At 33.1% G+C, this 21549-nt stretch overlaps 4 protein-coding genes across 6 annotated transcripts; 2 read left to right on the top strand and 2 right to left on the bottom strand.

Moving 5' to 3' along the window:
• Window positions 1–1537: 1537 nt before the first annotated feature.
• Window positions 1538–3786, top strand: LOC142552736 (zinc finger protein 7-like). Its single transcript, XM_075662512.1, is given in 3 exon segments — window positions 1538–1658; window positions 2828–3189; window positions 3191–3786. Coding segments are annotated over 3 exon segments (759 nt in total). The 5' UTR covers window positions 1538–1651; the 3' UTR covers window positions 3581–3786.
• A 3683-nt stretch (window positions 3787–7469) lies between these two features.
• On the top strand, window positions 7470–9008 carry LOC142552739 (putative ascorbate-specific transmembrane electron transporter 1). Its single transcript, XM_075662518.1, has 4 exons — window positions 7470–7695; window positions 7810–7858; window positions 7953–8152; window positions 8593–9008. Exons 1-4 carry the CDS (start codon window positions 7531–7533, stop codon window positions 8842–8844), a joined length of 666 nt encoding a protein of 221 aa, XP_075518633.1. The 5' UTR covers window positions 7470–7530; the 3' UTR covers window positions 8845–9008.
• LOC142552737 (mediator of RNA polymerase II transcription subunit 27-like) lies at window positions 8961–12145 on the bottom strand. Its single transcript, XM_075662513.1, has 7 exons — window positions 11742–12145; window positions 10910–11075; window positions 10257–10707; window positions 9728–9787; window positions 9563–9631; window positions 9439–9482; window positions 8961–9346 (listed from the first exon to the last, which is right to left on the bottom strand). Exons 1-7 carry the CDS (start codon window positions 11989–11991, stop codon window positions 9166–9168), a joined length of 1221 nt encoding a protein of 406 aa, XP_075518628.1. The 5' UTR covers window positions 11992–12145; the 3' UTR covers window positions 8961–9165.
• A 541-nt stretch (window positions 12146–12686) lies between these two features.
• LOC142552738 (annexin D5-like) lies at window positions 12687–16231 on the bottom strand. Of its 3 annotated transcripts, XM_075662515.1 has the most exons (7): window positions 16021–16231; window positions 15555–15700; window positions 15305–15355; window positions 15134–15223; window positions 13791–14006; window positions 13631–13720; window positions 12687–13114 (listed from the first exon to the last, which is right to left on the bottom strand). In XM_075662515.1, the coding sequence occupies exons 1-7, from the start codon at window positions 16094–16096 to the stop codon at window positions 12908–12910; spliced, it is 876 nt and encodes a 291-aa protein (XP_075518630.1). In that variant the 5' UTR covers window positions 16097–16231; the 3' UTR covers window positions 12687–12907. The 3 variants fall into 3 exon arrangements, with proteins under 3 accessions (XP_075518630.1, XP_075518631.1, XP_075518629.1); XM_075662516.1 differs by lacking the exon at window positions 15134–15223 and having other exon boundaries at window positions 15251–15355; XM_075662514.1 differs by having other exon boundaries at window positions 15134–15355.
• Between the last annotated feature and the right edge of the window lie 5318 nt (window positions 16232–21549).

Genomic DNA, 21549 nt, shown 5'->3' on the forward strand with positions numbered 1-21549 from the left:
ACACATATTCGATTTACATTCCCGTCAAGATGAAGGGGCATTTATGCATGGCTCGTATAAGAGATTTTATCACCACTGATAAACCTTCTGTAAATAAAAAAATAATAATAAAAAAAAGAACATGGTACGACCATTGCCATTGCCATTACCATTACCATTTAATAGCAACAAATGACAAAAGGTGCATGAGATAAAAAGGGATCGATGCAACTCAAAATCCCTACAATGAATAATTTAATTAAAATAAAATGGGGAGATCTTACCATATCTCGATTTGGTCCCATGTAATGTAATTTAATGCCGCATTTAGTAGCTTTCTTGCTATTGCTGCATAGAAAAAGGTAAAGGGATTCTAAATAAATATTCGGTAAAAATTTTATAAGAACAGAAAGCAATTGAAGGACCTTTGGAGTGTGGAAAATTTGATGGGATCACTGCAAGTCCGACTCATCCATAAATCGTATGGCTGAAATGGGATTTAGTGTAAAGTAGTGAGGCAACTTTAATAATTAGGGGGTGAAGGGTCCACTGAAACAAATGCGCAGCTTCACCGCTGTTTTTTCACAGAGGCATGGGACATTTAATGGTGGATGACATGCGTCCAGTCCATTCCATCGGCAGGGGCCAAAAATCATTATATTTATTTTAATTCGCAGAAATATCTGTGCAATGATCGAAGATGATAAATTTTTTAAACAACTTCTAATGTTTTTCTTTCAAGATTTTTAGTGAGTTCGGGATTTCTTGAATCTTACAATATGAAGACTTAATTATTTTTTTTAGATACATGTGAACATGTGAAAGTGAGAAAAATCTGCAGTTCCCATTTATCCGAATTAAATTCGACTTTCTATAAAGAATTCAAAGAGCATATTATCGTGTGGCCATCTTTTATTTCGTCTAATTTTATTGGCCAGCCGACCAGACAAGATAAAAGTCACGATTAAAGTAATTATAGGGACAAAACAAAACCATCTCTACACTCACATGCCTTTTAAAAAAACAAAACGGACTCGAGGTTTTATTCTAACAAGATGGTTTAGCTTACATTAAAATTGACATTTTAGTAATTGTATTAATTTCTAATAATAATTTTACTATGTTGTCTATCAATTGTATTAGTTTCTATATCTAACATATAATTTTATATGTTTATTAAGATATGTAATCACTATTAGCATGTGTATATTGTATATATAATACTGTGTAGGCCTAATTTGGCCCGACACTTGTTTTGGTGGTAGTGGGATTAGCATTTTCTGCTGCAGTGGTCTGTAAAATGCAAGCGAGGAAACATAAATAGCCCCGTGGAACACAATCATCTGCTATATTTCTCTGACTTTATCTGATGTACCACCACCCCTTCTCTCTCCTGATCTTATCTCCATGTTATTCTCGTGTTGCTGAATCCCACCATTTTTGGTAAAAACTAGAATCTTGCACCATCTGTCTTTTCATCTCACAATCTGAGAAGCTTGCAGTTTCAAGGTACTTAATGTGAAAAGCCCTAAACTTTTCTTGGGGTGTGTCATTATGGGTTACTTTTTTATTGCTTTTTGTACCGGTGATTAAAAGAAGGCCCTCGTTGATTCTTGTGACTCTGTAAAGCTGTGGAATAGTTTGAGTGAATTCTTGGATCATAAAGTTGTTTATGGATGGTTTGTTTTTTGGTTGGTGGTTTTGTTTTGTGTGCTTTATTTATTGGTTGGGAATTACATTAGAATTAGCTTTGATTTCTAGTACTTGTTGATTGCTGGCTGTGAAACCCATGATATTTCTGTTTCTTGAACATCTATGTGTGCATCTTTCTTTTATTAAACTCATAAAATTGGAAAGTAAATCATATTTACTTGAAAACGAAAGAAAAATCTAGTGCCATGATTATCAATCTCTTGCAGATCTTGGAATGTTAGGCATCACACTTCCGGATTATCGAATAGGGAACGCGATTTTAGCTTTCTTCCCAAGAAACTTAGAATTTATAAGAATGGAAATGATGTTTGAGGAATTTGTTTCCTTTGAAACTGCCATGCCCTTTCGTTGCTAGGTCCACGTGGAATCTAAGTTGGGATGCCGTGGTCAAATATGTCCCAAGAAAGTTTCTCTTTTCTTTCACAACTTCACCTAATCGTAAGTCCCATTTCCTAATCTTCTTGTTGAATCTTTGCAAGGGTAACATTGGTTTGAAGTGTAAACTGACCACAAAATCGTATTGAACGAGACCAAATTTTCTTTCAAAACCTGAATCAAAAGTTTGAACACAATAGTTTCCATAGTTGTTTCGAATTTTCAAAGAACTGTTGGTTCGCCGCAGTGTTATCCTATTCCAGGTTACTGATGTTCTGCTTGTACTAAAATCACAGCGTGGCTGAGTTAATACGTTAGTTGTTTGTTTGATTGAGAGTTTTATCCTCTCTTCTTTGGAGTATATATGCCCTTTCAAAGAATCTTGATTTTCGGTAAGCCTCGTAGAACAACCAGTAGCTGACATGATGTGGATCATGGGTTGCTTGTTCAGTCTGGTTGCTTCTGGGCTCTAGCACGTCCCTTCTCGTTCTTGCATTCAAATCAGCTCTAGATTTCAGCCCTTACACTCACTACGTTGCCTAGCTAGCCCTCATAACGATATCAAATATGCTAGACACTAGAAATTTTAAGCTATTATAGACGTCAGGACTTCAATATTTTGTGTCCAATGGTATCGAGTTATCCCTAGCCAAGGTGCCAATGCTATGTTTCCTTGAATTCAGAAATACTCCTACTTGAGTTTCTCCATTTAGTCAGCTGTCTTTGTTTGCACAAGTAAATAATTTCTTTGATTTTTCAGGTAACTCAGCTAACTTCACCAGAATATACGCAAAATCTACCTCCATGAGGCCCTCGAATCTCAATCTCGAGTCAGAGGATGAATCTGAGTCCACCAGCCATGTAGCTTCCAATATGTCCGTTCAAGAGACGTCCCCCGCCCATTCCAAAGAAACCAACCACTCTCAAGAAACAACACCTCTTACTCTCGACCTCACACTAGGCTTCTTCAACAGCACCAATACCGATTCAAAAGGCGCAGATGAATCCCCGCACCCTCCGGCAGGTACCCGAGTTTTCTCATGCAACTACTGCCGCCGGAAGTTTTACAGCTCACAGGCATTGGGAGGACACCAGAATGCACACAAGAGAGAAAGAACACTAGGCGAAAAGGGCCATGCGAATGGGTATGTTATCAGAGAGATATGCTAGCTTAGCGTCTTTACCGCTCCATGGTTCTGCATTTCAATCTCTAGGCATCGAAGCTCATTCAGCAATGCACCAACAAATCGCCATGCCTATTCAGAGGCCGATTCACGGGATCAAAGGTGGGGCAAGGTTTGTTGATCAAGGCTATTTTGGGAACACGCCTGCTGTATTCGTGGAGTATGATGATGCCGATATTTCGACATGGCCTGGAAGCTTTCGGCAAATCGAGGGATATCATGGGAATATGGGATTTCTCTCAGGACAAAGTTCTAACATATGTTTTGTGGCACCTGGTCCGCCTCCGAGGACAGATTCATCGCTTCCTGATCTAAATTTGAAGCTGTGAACCATTTTTTTTCCGCATGAGAAGTAGAGTTTAATTCGGTGAGACATTTGTCTTGATTCTTGGGAGTTTGATTCATCTCAGTGCTGTACAGGGTTTCTTGCCTGCTTTTCGAAAATATATGTTCTCTAATTGATGATGATCTCATTCGGATATTGTATGATTTACAAGCTTTACTCGAGTTTTACTTCACTGACACTTAGCTACCACTTGTTTTGCTCTCCAATAATCAAACATTAACTGTGATATACGTTAAGAGTTTTGAAATAGCAAAAAATTCTTTCGCGAACATTATTTGTAACATTCATAATCAATGAGCACGTAAATTTTTTTTTTTTTTTATCAATGCACGTTACAAAAGATTTCTTATAGCTTCAAATATATCGGCGGCTGATCATCGGAAGAGTACTACCCACTCGGGTTGATATTTAGTGGGATTTTTTTTTAAAAAATATGTATTATGTATTATATTATCATTTTAAAAGGTTTTATATTATAATTTGATATAATGTTTTTTTATGTACATGTATGGCCTAATCATGTGTATTTCTTACGAGCAGTTGCCGGAAAACTAAAGACATCATCTCAAACTGAATATTTGTTGGAATCGGGACAACCAACCATTGTAATGAGCTTCCGGCGGTAGTTTAAAAAGTACACATAATTAAAAAAATTACATAATCAAATTTAAGGAACTAGATAAATTACTAACTCAATGAAAAAGTTAATACTTTCATCTCAAATGATGATTCGCTTTAATTGATTACTTCTAATTCACTTATTTTTTTGGGAAAACGAACATTCGTTTCGCAGCATCCATGAAAATTCGCCGCATATTGTCTCATATATGTACTTTTTTTCAATTTGGCAACTCCTCGGTAAATTACCATTCCCTCGAAACTAGGATTGCTTTGATCATTGTCAAGTGCGGAATTATTAGAAGTGTTGTCATTTTTCTAAAAAGTGATAAGCGGTAGGCTGCCGACTATCTATCGCCTTAACGCCTAGTCGCTCAAATAAATTTTAAATTTAATATTGACAAATGAAAAAACAAAAAAAATTAAAATTATCATTATTATTTTTAAACTAAATAAAATGAATTGAATTGAAAATAAAATTATATTTAATCAAAATTTTAAATTTATTTTGTCAAACTATTAATTTCTAAATGTATGAACAAATATAATATTTTATAAACCCAAATATAATTATGAAATTAAATAATAGTTTTTTAATTGTTGTAAATAAGAATGAGAAATAAAGTTGAGTTATATTTATATTTTAATTTATATGTATTAAATAAGTCATCTCCATGTTCTTAAATGTTTGAGCTATTTTTTAAAAAAACATACTATTAAATTTCCTTAATATTAATATCAATTATTTTTTCCATTTTAATAATTTTCTTGAACTTTCATTTAAATTCTAAATTAAATTAATTACGTTATTTATTGTTCTATTTCACTATCATTTGAATACATTCAATGAATTATTAAAAAAAAATTAATATAATTAGATTTTAAAAAAAAAACTTGAAAAAATTATATATATGAAGGACTCATGATAAAGTATCTGAGTGCTTTAAATGAAGAGTCATTCAAATTATATTTAATCAAAAATTTAAATTTATTTTGTTAAACTATTAATTTCTAAATGCATGAACAAATATAATATATTATAAACCTAAATTTAATTGTAAATTTAAATAATATTAATAAAAAAATAATAAATTTGAATCAGAAGTATCTATAAAAGTGTGGATAAATGAATCATTAATCCACATACATCGGATGATATGCTATTGGAAAAATATTGTTGTACAGTTGCTAAAATGAGAAAGAAATATATAGAAAACCAATCAATTTTTTCATTAGTTTTTTCCCACTAATTTTGATAATAAATAAAATAAATTGAATGATTAACTGTCTTAATTACCCTCATAGATTCTATTTTATTTAGGTCTCCCCATATTTATATATTATCAAATAGTACTCAATCATAACAATAATTCCATGACATTTTATTTGTATTTGTAGAGCTATTTACATACAAGTATATAATAACAATTATATTGGCAAAAAGGTAGTCAAATATTAAATAAAAAAAATCAATAAACACATACTTTGAACAAAAAAATTTTTTGAGCTTATTCACGTATGTTATCACAATTGATACTTTTTCAGCTTACTTTTCTTAAAAAAAATCAATGACGGCATCTATTATATGAAGAAAAAAAGTAGAGTCAAATGGTACATAGATAAAATTATGATGAAATTGTTTTAAAAAATGACACAAATGAGTCAAAAAAGAGTAAGTGCAAGATATTCCAACAAATAATTCTTAATATAACGTTACCATAACTAAATTGGAAGTTATGTTGGTATAGAGTAAGTCTCTTGTGAGACAGTCTCACGAATTTTTATCTGTGAGACGGGTCAACCATAATGATATTCACAATAAAAAGTAATACTCTTAGCATAAAAAGTAATATTTTTTCATGAATGATCTAAATAAAAGATTCGACCCACTAAATTGATCCGTGAGACCGTCTCACAAGAGTTTTTGTGATTTATGTAATGAGAATTACCAGTTGTGCAAATAATATATACAAATTAGAATTTAAATGAGAGGGAGAAAATAGTCTATAATTAATTTTCTATATTTTATATTAAACTTCTAAATTTCTATCTCTGTGATGCCTTTGAATTTGTATATAGGAATAGATAATTTTATCTATTTACCATTGTCATCCTTAAAAGAGGTGAATGGAGTATTTATTTACTTTATTTTCAATTCTTGTGTTTAAATATATTATTTTTTTTCACAAAATACAATTTGTGTCCATGAGCTTTCTTTAGCTAATGTAATGTTTTATTATTATTTTATATAATTTATCGACTAACAAAATGTAAGTTTGTGAAAGATTTCGAATTTACGACATTTACGTGGTTATATTTTAGAATATAACTTAAAATGAAAAATTGTTGTCTCATGTTCTTAATTATTCCAAAATTATAAGTAAGTACTATTTTAGATTTTCAAGATGTAATTTTTACATTTTAGGAACATATTTATCAATTAATTGATGTAATGAGTAGATAAATATCAACATCATATACTAAAATGTTTTCTAGCTTAATCAATTCAAATCCTTTCATATCATTGTATTTGTATTGTTATGTTAGTACAATTTAATACTTAATATTATAAATCATTATTCCAAATTTTTATAATTTATTTTGATCTATCTTTTTTCGAACGAAATGTTGTTTGATGGATTGGATTACGTTATGCAAAGATTAAAAATATTTTTATTATTAATTTATTTTTTAGTTATTTAGAATATCGGTTCACGTGCGGATGCACGTGCTTTTTTGCTAGTTAGATTAAAGAGATATATGTATCAACCAATGTTTTGGTTGACGTCAAATAGTGCCTTAGAAGCATGTGAACGGTGGTGCAGTTTGTGACATCTTTTGTCCATATATATTTTTTTAAAAAAAATTCCATATTTAGTTTATATGTGGCTTCTCACAATCTTGCACGGAATTAACAAAATAAACAAGTTGCTGCAATAGGAAATACCAGTGTCCCACAAGCAACACAATGAGACCTCAAGTGACCACCTAGGGAATCTTGAATCCTTGGGATTTTCCTCTATCAGACAAGCCAGGTGTTAGAGGACCATGCCACACGGAGCTTTCTATTGACACTTTTAGTGTGGTTTTTGGAATCTGAGTGTACTTTTCTTTGGTTTAAAGCTACTGAAACTTTTTAATTACTTTTTAAACCTTATTTTCCTGTTGCAGACATTATATTTTTTAAATATAGTTATTTACTACAAAACACAGCACAATGTAGGGATTAAAGTGTTCCAAAACAAGAACATCAAGGTGTTGTAAAACTTATATATGTTCTCAACGTCGTAGCAAATCATATTCCCTTTTACGAGAATGGCTCTCGAAAGAAGCTTAAGCTACAATGCGTCGTCGGCGCTTCCGGTGACTCTTTTCACACATGTTGTGGCAATAGCATTGATCACTCTACTCCTTGTTTGGCTGCTTCATTTCAGGGAAGGCGTTGCTTTTAAATCAGATGTGGAAGCCAAGATTTTTAATGTGAACTTTTATTTATTTATGCATTCGTTTCTGATCACCTTTTCTTAAAATGTCTGGACGACGTTTGGAATGCAAATAAGTACTTATCGATCGGATATATATTGCATGTTGCAGTTGCATCCACTGCTGATGGTTATTGGTTTTGTCTTACTCTCTGGTGAAGGTAAACAAATAAAAACATGAGGTTATATATTTTCGAAAATTTCTTTTTATTGTTGAAATATATATATATAATGTAATATCTAATTTGTTTACAGCAATTTTGGCATACAAGACCGTGCCGGCTATTAAGAAATGGCCGAAACTGATTCATTTGGTGGTGCATTTGGTGGCACTCGGGGCCGGAATCGTGGGGATTTATGCAGTCTTCAAGTTTCACAGTAACAAGGGAATTGCCCACATGTATTCCTTCCATTCTTGGTTAGGCATGTCCACTATCTGCCTTTATGCTTTGCAGGTATGTATGGATTTTACTTTACAGCTGTTAAAAAATCTGCCAAATAATTTCGAATCTCGATCTTATTCTTCTTTGTTGCATTAAACTGTTCCCATTTCTCACATAATTTTAGTTTTTTTTTCAGAAAAAGTCCTGTAAATTCAGTTTAGAACAGTCAATGGTTCTTAATAAAATTTTTTTTTGGGAATTTTCAGTTTAATTCATGAGAATTTTCCATTTGGTTCTATTCAACTCTCTATTTGAAATAGTTGGAAATATTAAGATTGAGATTTGAGTCTAATTCGACTCAAAAACTAACCAAAGGGTAATATTTGACTCACATAACAGATAGCAAAGTAGTACATCAGAAAGATCAAACATCAATTATTTTATTTTTCTAGCTATATATAGTATTCCCATGTGACAAAAGTGTTTCATATACTAGTTTATGTGTGTTTCAGTGGCTATCCTCTTTCTTCTTGTTCGTTTATCCACGAGTACAAGAATCAACAAGGAAAAGGCTAGCACCGTGGCACGCAGTATCAGGCATCATCATCTTCTTCATGGTCATTTTAAGCGCAGAAACTGGACTGGTCGAGAAATTCTTCTTCTCGGGTTTACAACAAAATCAAGAAGCACTTGTAGTTAACCTCACTGCGCTCTTAATCTTCGTGTTTGCAGCGTCTGTTGTTGCAAGTGTTCTCTACTATTAGCGACGTACTTCCATGCATGCATTTATAAATTTGGGTTAAATATATTCAAAATTCAACCGTTAACGATCATTTGAATTTAAAATTTTAAAACCACCTCGGCATTTTTGCAGCGGACATAAAATGAGTCTTGGAATGAAAATAACATGTCAACTTGGAGTATACAATCAGATTTCCCCGTGATCAGGACAAGTGTTTTCGTCGCCTCAACGGTGTTTGATATAATCTACTGGCAAATTCCAACATTGGACGTATATTTCAAGGGTTCAAATGATCTGAACTAAAAGATATGTTACTATTCTAATAACAGAGAAAAAGAAGCATCTATGCTTTATCTGAAAAGCAGCTTATATGAAAAGCCAGCATGAGATCCAGGCCACTACAGCTCTCCATCGAGCTGTTTTTCGCTGAAATTTTGCTGGCAGAAAAGCTACGGAAAGGACGCCTCACAGGAGGTAAAATCAAACCTGATTGTTTGTCCATTAATAGTAGCTTGCCACACTTGCTGCACAGTTAAAACTTCGATGGTTCAGTTTAGAAACAGTAGCAATGCACGTAGTAGAAGTAAAGTAAATCATGGATAAATCAAAATTTCACCTGCAAACTTTGGTAAACAAAGTTCTATAACTGCAGATCCAGTGCTGCAATGATATAATCAGAAGTTAACAATAATCTGAAGTTAAGGTAGGATTGTCATGAATTTTTGGCAAATATGAAATACCAGCAAATAATGTAAGGCTGATTCGGGATTGACACAAATGAAGTATTGCAGAGCCATAGAAGCATGTTCCTGCAGAGAGAGCTCGTTGAAGGATATAAATTTTTCAGAACAAACTTTCGGGCCTCCACAAATAGTGAATGGGAAAAATAACAGTAGGGCTCTTACCGAGACATGTCTAAACACATGATGCAACGAAAAGCCATGTCCGTGTAAATGGCTGCCACCCTTAAAACAAATTATAAACAGTAAAAGCTCAGCAATATTTTAAAACAATATTTATATATGGGAAAAATTAACAAGTAGAGTAAGTTAAAAGTCGCTCCAAACCTTACAAAGCTGATTTATTTTGAAATTAATTGCCAAAGAAATACAGAATGAGCACAAGCCAAAATAAGAAAAACATGGTAGTGCATACATGCATACAAAAAGTCGTATTTATCAAGGGATATGGTTTTTTTTTGGCTTAAACATGTTCCTCTTGAATAATATACTTGCACACACCTCAAAATCTCAAGTCACAAAAACTTTAATCTTACCGTGTTTGCAAGCATGAAAAGGGCCTCCAGTGTTAACAAAAAAGTAAAGCTACCATGACATTACTTGACAACTCAGTCCAGGGGTGGAAAACAGCTTTCAGTGATATTGACAGAAATAAAACATACAGCACAACCAAGTAATATCTAGATGAAATCACCTCGTCAGGAGAAAAGAAAGCTACTGCATCCGCATCGATGGAACCAGCTGTATGCAGAGATATTACTGCTCTAAAAACAGATGGCAGAAATAGCTCGATTACAGCAGCTTCATCTGTTGAGTGAATACTTGCTGATTCTTGTCTTAACTGGGTTGTACAAGGGAAGCCGTGATCTTTTGACAATTCAATAGAACTTTCATTCGCAGCAGAGGGCAATGCAGATGCCCGCTTTAACCAATCCAACCTACGATAAGTAAATGTTCTAAAATCGGGAATCTCTTTCTCTAAATGGGACAAGATATCAGATAACGATCTCTGATCGCCAAGCTGTTCTTGAGGATTCAGAGGTAGGGGGCTGCAAAGTTTCTTTGCAGCCGATTCTACAGCAGAATCATCAGCAAGGTGAGGGAAAAAACGCCTTTTTTGATCTGTAAAGGCTTTAAGAGCCAATCTGCACAATTGAAGCCACAGTAATGTGCAACAACTTGACAATTTGAAAACTTTATACATGCACACACGAAAGCCTACACAAAAATTCAGGTTCCAAAGAATGAATGAACTGACAAAATTGTTTGAAACTTAACAGATTATACAACACAGCACTCTAGAACATTAAACTCAGGAAACAGATTAGCAAACAACAAGAAAATTACCTGGTCCGATCAACGGCAGAAGCACCAGCCTGACCAGCAAGTTGACGTTTCCACGCATAAGCAACAACAGCACCATCTGGGCAAACCAAAGGCATGTGGAGACCCCAAGAATTACTTCGTGAACGAAGAGAATCATTCAGAACACCAGATTCCTCCAGCTGCCTTCCTAACAAAGATGACAACATGTTAAGACTTATAAAGAATAACTCAGACTCCTACAGATTTAATCAACTTTCCTTGACACATGAAAATCAACAGATAGAAGAGATGACCAAATTTTTTGTAATAGTTTTATACTGCATCAAATTTGGTTAGTGATGTCACAGTCGAATATATCTGAAAATTTAAATCTATAGCTTAAAAATGTTAAGAGCATTCTTGAATGCCTGCAACGGTTTTAGCAAATAATTGTATAATAACTCTAAAGGCTTCTTTTACACCCAAATCAGTACCACTCAAACTGTTTTTGCACAGCAGACCCAGATCCCACGCTTCAGTCACATAATCCATTCTCATGAAAACAAACTTGAATATAAACTCAACCAAAAATCTAGATATCTAGAAACTGGATTTAGAAGATGGAAAACAGACCTCAAACCAAAACACATTTTCAGAGTATTCTCAGATATAAAACACCCAAAAAAATTTCAATTTTCACCAAATTTAAACAAGAATTTTCAACACACCCCTAAACCGAGTTCATAGTCAATGATATTAGAATGAAAAATCAAACTAACTCGAGAAGGAAACACAATTTTGACCGATCTGTCAAATTTTACCACCGATTTCTAGAAAAGTTTAATTGATGAGAAAAAATTCATGCGTCACCTACCTATGGAGCGAAGGTTTTGGAGGTGCTGGCGCATTAAGGATTCTTCTTTAACAAATAAATTCAAACACCTAGAAGACTGCTGATGGTGAGGCTCCGACGCCACGAAAAATAGAGCTTCCAGAAGTCGATCCGCTCCTATCCTTACATCAGCTATCAGCCGCCCCGCCTCACCCAGTCGTTCCAAAGCTTGCGCCACCTGCTTCGGCGGCGCATCCCCCGCCTCCGGTGGTGGTGTAGCAACCTGCTGCATTTTTTTCCTTGTCTTCCTTTTGTCGGTGATTATTCCGTGGTTTGATTTGAAAAAAAGGAGAGGATATTCATTTGGTTTGGGCCTTATTACTTTCTAAAATTAAAATGATCCGACCCGACTCAAAAAGCCTATGGGCTCGGCCTCTTTACTATAATTTATAAAATTTTCAGATATAATGTTAAAATTTATAGAAAAGAGAGTTTAAACCGAAGCCAAACCCTTGATTGCTACTTTAATTCTCCATTTTAATGATTACTCTGAAATAATCCGATACTAATGTCATTTACGAACATTGATGTGCTGTATACTGTTATCAATAGGTCCATCCAAGTTATTAAAACTCTTAATAATTACGTTTTCTGTCGAAATTTTGAAATAATTTTTAAAACAGAAAATAATATAATCATGACACGAAATTATAATAAAATGAAATAGCTTACATACTATACTGATAATAATTAGAAGCGAACTAATCACTTGTCAACAATCATGTGAATTGAAGTCGAGAATTTCATCCAAGTACTCATCAGGCTGTTCCATAGAATCCTTCATTAGGTATCTCGAAAGTGGATGAATCATATTCTATTGCAAAGCACGTAGGATAGTGCAATAAATAGCAAAGAGGATACCGCATATTTCCCAGTGAAATAGGACAAACTTGCTCCGAATTGCGACGCCTACAACTTACAAGGTCGTAAAAAGCAAGATAATTTTTTACAATTTCCAACTTCAGCAGTTGATTTTATTCAACAATTCTGCACGCATTGCTTCAGAAAGCTCGATAAACACTTTGAAACTAATAAGGGGACACCTAGCCGTTCCCAATACACAATCCCACACTCATACACATTGAGAAAATCAGTATTTACGGAACATATATATATAATCACAAATCACACGGAAGCAATCAACATGTCTAGTGGTGAGTGGGGCCGAGAAGTTCAAGAAGAAACGCCCTGTAATGTCGTGTTGTTTCCGACTGAACAGCATCGTTTAATGACTTTCCATATTTCTTATGGTATTCTGCTTTTATATACTGCATCTCGATCTCTGCCCTTGTAACTATAACTCTAGTAAGTGTAGACTCATCGGTCCCCATGCCTTTCATTGCCTTATGCAGCACCTTAAGATTTTCATTAGGACACAAAGTGAAACGATTTAGCTAGCAGTCATTGTTATTCAATGTTTAAAGAACTTACATTTTTTAGTGCAAATTAACACAACTATAATGTGTGGCAAAAATTTCCTCATTTCCTAGTGATAAAATATTGTAACATATAAAAGCAAAACCATTTTCTGGTCCAAGGAAATTAATTTTCTGATAGATAAATCATATTTCAAGACAAGATCCAGGATAATCTATACTCTCTTATATCAGGGATTGCACAAATGTCAATACAAGCCTAGATGCATAAAGTATTTTATTAAAAGGATTGCCCAATGAGTTTTCAGAATGGTAATTACCGTACGGACACTACAGTATATCATTTTTTTCTTATAATAAAATAGTTGGAAACATATGGCAACCAAAAGAATGATCCATGTAGGGGGCACACATGGGAAAAAAGGTGAAATAAAAAACTTAACTCTTTACCCTTTCCTTGATGGACAATGTCTCGACAAAATATAAATTTTTTACCTTTGCAAAGTATTTCCCAGGATTCTCGGCGCACCGTAAAACAGTCAGGAGTGCAAACTCAAAGTTCCCTGAGGTTTCACTTTTCACAACCTGCAAGAAGATTTCCAGTTTGGCAACAGACAGTAAAATTTAAGTACAGAGCTGAAACGATAGGTTTCACCTTTTGCAGTGACCTTCCATACAATCTGTTATAAGCAGAAGAGACTGCAGCCAAATGTGCTCGGCTTCTCTCACAAAAAATACGGATGAAAGTGTTCTCATCAGTCCCCACCTTTTTTTCCCCAGCTTTATAAAGAGATGTAGCATCCTGTTCTGCCATCGCCCAGTCTACCTCGGTACCTTCATATCTTATAGCATTCATGTAGGCAAGCAGCAACTGCCAAATGGAATAAAACAAAAACGATTAAGTGGATTTATGAGCATAATCCTTGTCTTGAGAATGATCTAGAAATTTCACTCGCACAGAATCTGTTCTTCAAAAAGTAGTTTTTTGATAACTAGTTCTATATGCATACTTATAACACAAAGACCGGACTTATAAGTTATAAATCAACTTTGTGCCTGATTTATAAACCAAAAAATTATCCTGGACCCATATGCTGTGGTTGAAATAGAAACCGTGATTTAGATTGATGTATCAGAAGACTATTATGGCCATTATCTGTTCTGTGACTACTGTCTACTACGTTCCTGGAATCATCAGAAACTTCACAAAATCAATCTAAAACTAACTGGCTTTAAATATGTAGTTAACTCGCAAGCAGACCCAATTCAATTGTAAGGTCCATACAGATTGTTGATTTATGTGCTCCTTACATAACTTAGTCGAGGCAATTCCAGTTGTTGCATAAGATATGCACATAGGACCTCAGAATATAAGAGAAAAATAAGGAAAAAAAGATTTTCCGACACAGCGATAATATTTAATCCCTTCAATTCATACATCATTACTAGACAACAATGTTTATCTTCCAATCCTCACACATGATCATTCCAACTGAACCTTATTCCCGATGCCTTACCTTGAATTAGCAGTTCTGAACGTGCGAAATCCATGGAAGAAGCACATTAGAGGTGCGCCGGGGATTGGATAATACTCAATCCTAACTATCAAGCATCCACTTTCCTCACAAAATTCCATGTTGTGAAGAGCAGAGCATCAGAGGTGGCTTATAAACTAATACAGAGATTCTAGTATAATCTAAAAAATAGTAGTTTGGATTTCAAATATACATAATTATAAAAAAATTAATTGGAAACTCAAATTCAAAACGATATTCAAATAGGTGAACAATTCAGGTCCTCGTTATAAACAAAATGGGATAAACAACTTTTACCCAGAAATTCTACACTCAGGTATCGTTTAAATTTCTCCTAAGCTACGTCAGTATGTTCAAATAATTATTTGTGTGAGAGTGGATGCATTTGTGTGTGTGTGTGTGTGTGTGAGAGAGAGAGAGAGAGAGAGAGAGAGAGAGAGAGAGAGAGAGAGAGAGAGAGCACCTTCTTGTGATCACCAGATGCATGACATTCAAAATCATGTTCAATATTAGCATGAAATCGTGCACGGTAAACTTGTTTAAGGAATTGTAACTGTGATGGGGTTCGAGAACATATTACTTCAGTAGCAGCTTTTAGATTGATGACAGTATCAGCAGCCAAAGATTGCCTTACAATGATAGCATCCCTTCCAGCAGGATCAGGCATCCACAGTAAGAGAGCGCTCTAAAATCATACAAAACTAGAAACTAAAAGCTGTAGCCTGTAAATAGTATTTCTTAGTAGAATCATCTAGAAATAGTTGTAGATTGATATTAGAAGCTATTACTACTAAATTTCTACATTATAAAGCTAAAAAAAGAAAGCATTCCTCTGAGGAAGCACGCGGAAAAAATTCAAATGTGATGCCAAATTTCCTCGGTACCTTGACATCACCACTAAGCTCTGAAGCCAGACGTTTATTTAGTTCTTCAGAATAGATAGCCTTGTACTCTTGTTCAATAAGTGCTCGTTGTGTTGCATCTCTATGCGCAAGGATTTTAACTACTGCAGTAGTATCACATCCAAAACCTAGACGGCGCAATTAATAGTTAGAAAATGCTGGATTCTTGGATACTTTGGAAAAAGAAAGATATAAACAAAACATTTGTCTGTAAATTTAAACTCTGTGTCAATCCCGAGCTTCATATTCCGGAATTTACGTGGAAACCTAAATCATGAAATATACTTGTTCCCTAGTTTTATATAGCAAAAAACAACAGAAATCGGCGAAAATCATGACGATTAAATAAATTCAAGGCAATACAGCAAACATCAGAAGTTTTTTCCCAATAATACCTGGTGAACTGTAGAAACAAGGGAACAAATTAAATAAAAAACAGAGAATTTACCCTTGAAAGCTCGGTACAATTGCATAGCATCATCACGAGGCGAAGTTAACATCGGAGCGACGCTCAGAGTCGCCATCTTCGATCCCCTGCCGGCCTCTTTCCAGAATCACCGACCGTAATGAAGATACGTTAGGAATCAATGATTGAACTCTAAAGATACGAAATAAGATGACACGTGTACACGCTGCAATTAAATGCATTCTATCTCATTTCTCATCTAGGCAAATATTGGTTAGACTCACGAGTATTTTGAATAATGTGTAATAAACACGTGAAAAAAACGACATATAGAATGCAAATAGATACACGTAAAATAATCTTATTTCATTTAATGTAAAATAAAAGTTTTCAGAAAAATTAATATTATTCATATATATATATATATATATATATATATATATATATCATAATTTATGTAAGTATCTTAATATTTGGTGTGGTATTTTTTTGAATAATCCAATTTTATTTTTTAGACGAGTTGACACGATCCATAATTATCATGAAAAATAATATTTTGCATAAGAAATATACAAAAAATATTATTTTCAGATGTTGTGTTGGATCGGAGACAGTCTCACAAAATTTACCCTTGAGACAGTATCGGATATGATCGATTGGGGGAAAAGCATTCACCAAAAATAGCTTGGTTATTTAAATATTGAATACCGAAAAATTAAATCGAGTTTGATTTCAGACCAAGTAGAAGACACTCAAAGTAATCAATCGTAAAAATCGATTAAATATTTTGAAAAGTTTTTAAATGATATGCATGCTGAATGAGTAAAATATTTTGGTTGAATTATTTTATCAAACAATTTGATATGCAATATTTTGTTATTTTAAAAACACATAAAATACTTCAACAATGCATCTAAATATCAATAGTAAATAAATGTGATAAATAAATAGACACGATTTTGTTTATGAATGTTCAGATATTAACTACATATATGTTACCATTTCTTCTACCTATAAATGATTCACTACAAGACTTTGATGTATACAACCACTTGTGCAAACTCATTCCAACTTAAAACTTATCATTTGTCTAATCCAAACTCCTAACACACTCTTGATTATAGGCCGAAATCTCACAATCTACATAATATTTGATGTCTCTTATGTCAAGACTACAAAAACGATCTTTAATGTATTTGTGTAAATATTATCAGTAATCTAAACTATCAAGCTCATTTATTTTTCGTGTGAGAATTTAATCAATTACATTGTATGTATATCTCAAATACATCATCACACATTGAGCTTGCTCTCATTATATCTAATTTCTTCATGTAAGCTGATCATACTTTGAATTACCTTCAAAAGCTTGCATGTGATATTCAATATTTTGTATTTATGGCCTCTAATAATGATATAAGTGTAAATACAATAATATGATCGTTTGAAAAAGTTGTATATGGATTCTGACATTGTAACGATCAAATTCGTATTTTTGACTATTTTCTGAAACTGAGTTGATATGAGCAACTGAGATGTTCCAAGTGAGTTTGATATGAGATGTTCCAAGTGAGTTGTTCTTTTTTTTTTTATAATTCTCGATTCATCGATTTTTGACAAAGTTATAAAAATGAAAGTTGTAGTTATTTCTCTTAGCTTTCAATAGAATTAAGAATCACTCAATTCTAAGTTCGTATGAGAGATATATGTATGAAATAGCAGATTGTCTGTAATATGAAACTTGTTCTTCATTCAGTGTAGAACCTGTAACTTCATCATGGTTTATCGATTTTTTGCGATCCGATTTAGATTTTGATTTGTGAATATATTTTGTAGATCATATTTCTTGCTCCGTAATTCATATTGAATCGTTCCATTTGAATAACCGAGTTGAGATACATGACCAAAATATCAGAACTGATCAAACTGAGCTAATTGTTGTTTTTGTTTCCATCAGCTTGATTTTGTGACTAATATTTTCATAGATAACATTCGAACTAAATGAGCTATTATGAATTATAACTTATGGAAAATCGAGTTTTCTAATTACTAGTTTTTTCGTCTGATCATTTGCATCACTGATCAATTTTGAGCTCGTCTGCAATTAAGTTGTGCTGAAATTATATTTCATTAATATTTCACTTCTAATTTAACACATATCAACTCCACACTTAATGAAAGACATTAACAATACAATAATAAGTTTTGTTATCATTAAAATCAAAAATATTCTTAATATTATGTAATCCATCAATTTCACAAGAGTTTTTGCGTTTTTTTTCCTTAAATGAACATTTATTTAATTAATAAAATTAATATAATTTAATTTTTACCATATAAATTTAAGCCAAAATGGACTATTTGAGTTGTGCGTACAATTTAAAATAATTTATATTATGATATTAAGTTAAAACGTTTGATCAATCAAATTAAGTTATTTCTAGTTTTAAAAATACTACGTAATGATATTCAAGATAAATATTAGGTTTTAATTTTTAAAAATTATTTCAAGGATATCTTGAATATGAAATTAATATAAAGTAGGTTTTGTGGTAATTTACTAAAAAAAAAATGCTCATCACGCAATCTTGCATGTGTCGAAGCGCAATTTCGCTCTCAATCATTCTAGCAGAAATTATATCGAAAGATATATTCAACTGGAATTAAATTTTAAAATATATAATTCCAAAAAAAATGTAATTATTTACAATGGATGAAATTATTTTACCAGTTGACCGCAAGAAGAATGAGACGACTCAAAAGGTCATAAATATTCTTATCGGGGTTATCGCCAATCATTTACATTACCAAATTTGCTTGTAGTGGGGTTGTGACCTGCAATGTCCCCAAGGCGTGCCTAAGCCCAACAATAAAACCCACCCACAACAAATTCAACACAGAAAGTTTATGTTTTTTCCTAATATTTTCAAAACATTCAATTATTGGCTTGGGTACCCTCAAACATCCCATTTTCTTTGAATTGTTATGTCTTTTCTAATTTAAACAAATTTTGACTGCTTTCTTTGGTTACCAAAAAGTTTGTTCGACCCTGATAATTAGTATGGGCGTGACTAACTTTTTTTTTTATCCAATGTTTTTTGGGTAATTATAGGCAAATTGATTTTACATGATATTAGAGTAGACTAATGCAACTCAATGATTTGACTCCAATGACTTGACTGTTACGGAGTTCATCCGTAAGTTTGAGAGGGATGTCATTTTGTACCCCTAATTGCTAATGATGCTGGAGCCAAATTGAGACATTTTCTGAATGGTCTGCGGCCGATCTTACGCCGTGATGTTAGGGTGTTTGGCCCTACTACCTATGATGTTGCTGTTTCCAGAGCTCTAGCGGCAGAGTAAGACCAGAATGATATTGAGCACGATCGCCAGGGTAAACGACCATTCTATTTGGTTCTTGAGTAGGTCTTTTGTAATATGGTGTCACGAATCTTTATCTGTGAGACGGGTCAATCCTACCGATATTCACAATTAAAATAATACTTTTTCATGGATGACCCAAATAAGAAATCTGTCTCACAAAATACGACTCGTGAGATCGTCTCACACAAATTTTTTGTCTTGGTTATTTAGGTTGGAATATGTTCAGAATGTTACATGAATTGTTGCAGAAAAAGGATTTTTCGAACGAAGCTGCACTGTAATGAAAATATTCAAACATGTTAAGATTGGAACTTGGACCTAACTCAACCCCAAAAGCTGGGGGGAGGATTGTCAAAGCCCATATATACAACTCCCATGTTATTTATCCAACCGATGTGGGACAATTAACAAAACAAATGTTTTAATTTTATAAGTGCGGGAAAAAGAGGTTTTTTTGCTTGTAAAATCACAATTTTATTTTCCTAAATGAACCCGGTGAAGCTGAGAAACCATGGTTGCACACATTGTCTTGTATTTTTTAAACTCCGTTTAGCCAAAAGTCTGAATTTTTTTTCCCCAAAATAGACTTTACCTTACTTGTTTAGTAAGTTGTTAATTAGTATTTAGTTTTTAAAAGATAAATCTCCAACTTTAACATTGTCAAATATATTATCCAATATTGATAATTATATTCAAATATATTCATATTCTATATAGCCACATAAAATACACTGAATTTCGCAATACCCTTTAAATAGAATTTGTTCATGAAGTAACTGCATCTCAGAATTAAATATGTCAAAACGAGTTAGATCAAATTGGACTGATCCCATCCCAACTCATACCTAATGATGAGTTTTGGTAGATTGCAGGCCGACTTGTCCCGCTAACGTGTTTTGACATATATACCGATGATGTTGTAGTTTAAAATTCTCTCATAATCTGGTTTTGATACACGACCATTTTAACCCAAAAGAATTTTTTATTACTTTTTTCTGGCAAGGAAAATAAAACAAAAATGGTGGTGCCGTATTCTGTAACAAATAAAGTTTAATATTTTCCAACGAGACTCCAGCCTGCGAAGCATGATAAAGGGGGAAGAATATACTTAGTAGCCGGAAATGGGAGCATCATCACGCCCAACACCTTTAACCACTACTAGCTAGAGATAATCGATTAATTAATTTTTTGTGGGCCTTTCCGTCTTTTAATCCACTTTCATCTTTACAATTGTGATCATTAAAAAATATTGATTAATTATTAACTATATTGTAAAAAAATTAATTAACAATGTCAAATCATTATATTCACCCCTACTCCATTTTAATATATGGCCCTACATAATACCCCCTATTGTTAAATTATTCCCCTAAGGCATGACTTTGAGAAAAGCAACTGATCCAAAGTTTTCAAAGTTTCTCCCACAATCAACGCCCCATTTTTGAGATCCTCACCATTTTTCCAAATAATATCGATGTATCGACGATGTTTTAAATACAGTTTAAGTCGACGAGTAAAATATAAGCAGAATATTTTTGATGTTAGTCGTTGACAGATGTTCAGAAGGTATATAGAAAAGTTGGGTTCTAAATTTTTTTTTATTACTTGTACTGAGTAAATTTATGTACTAACACAATAACTTGTAAATCACGTTAATCTAATAAATTATACTGAACATGATTTGTGTGACAAAATTGTCTGAGTAATAATTATATATATTAATTAACATGTCTCACGTATTATACAACAAAGTTACTTATTCAGGTAATTAATAACTCATGCATGTACGACTGAGATGGAAAAAAACTAATATCTACGATATAGACGTCCAATCCTGTTTCATTTTCACGCTTGTGATTTTATTAATTTTTCTTTTTAGATATACTTTGTCTGTGGACCTGTCCTCTATCTTTGACCAATTCATGCATCAAAATTTAATTTCTCGTTGTCCTTGATATTTAGTTCAAACCATGCCACGAAAAAAGGCCCATCTAATATGTTGTTCAAAAATAATAATAATAATTTCAATTTTTACACATTTTTGGAAATTTCAAACATTATTAGTCTTTATGAATTTTAAAATATATTTTTTGATATTATTTTTTTGCATTATTAAATGGATGAGAAATCAGGTCTGCCTGAAAACAAAAACTTGTGTGAGACGATCTCACGGGTCGTATTTTGTGA

This window comes from Primulina tabacum, chromosome 8 (genome assembly GCF_025594145.1).
Source record: "Primulina tabacum isolate GXHZ01 chromosome 8, ASM2559414v2, whole genome shotgun sequence".
NCBI lineage: Eukaryota > Viridiplantae > Streptophyta > Magnoliopsida > Lamiales > Gesneriaceae > Primulina > Primulina tabacum.

Excerpts from the sequence above, each read along its gene's own strand:
- LOC142552739 (XM_075662518.1), top strand. The coding sequence starts at position 7,531 with ATGGCTCTCGAAAGAAGCTTAAGCTACAATGCGTCGTCGGCGCTTCCG. Across the intron at positions 7,859-7,952 it reads TGTCTTACTCTCTGGTGAAG|CAATTTTGGCATACAAGACC; the intron begins GTAAACAAATAA and ends ATTTGTTTACAG. Across the intron at positions 8,153-8,592 it reads TCTGCCTTTATGCTTTGCAG|TGGCTATCCTCTTTCTTCTT; the intron begins GTATGTATGGAT and ends TGTGTGTTTCAG.
- LOC142552737 (XM_075662513.1), bottom strand. The coding sequence starts at position 11,991 with ATGCAGCAGGTTGCTACACCACCACCGGAGGCGGGGGATGCGCCGCCG. Across the intron at positions 11,076-11,741 it reads CCAAAACCTTCGCTCCATAG|GAAGGCAGCTGGAGGAATCT; the intron begins GTAGGTGACGCA and ends CATCTTTGTTAG. Across the intron at positions 10,708-10,909 it reads TCTGCCGTTGATCGGACCAG|ATTGGCTCTTAAAGCCTTTA; the intron begins GTAATTTTCTTG and ends TCAATTGTGCAG.
- LOC142552738 (XM_075662514.1), bottom strand. The coding sequence starts at position 16,096 with ATGGCGACTCTGAGCGTCGCTCCGATGTTAACTTCGCCTCGTGATGAT. Across the intron at positions 14,007-15,133 it reads CATCTGGTGATCACAAGAAG|TTGCTGCTTGCCTACATGAA; the intron begins GTGCTCTCTCTC and ends TCCATTTGGCAG. Across the intron at positions 13,721-13,790 it reads ATGGAAGGTCACTGCAAAAG|GTTGTGAAAAGTGAAACCTC; the intron begins GTGAAACCTATC and ends ATCTTCTTGCAG.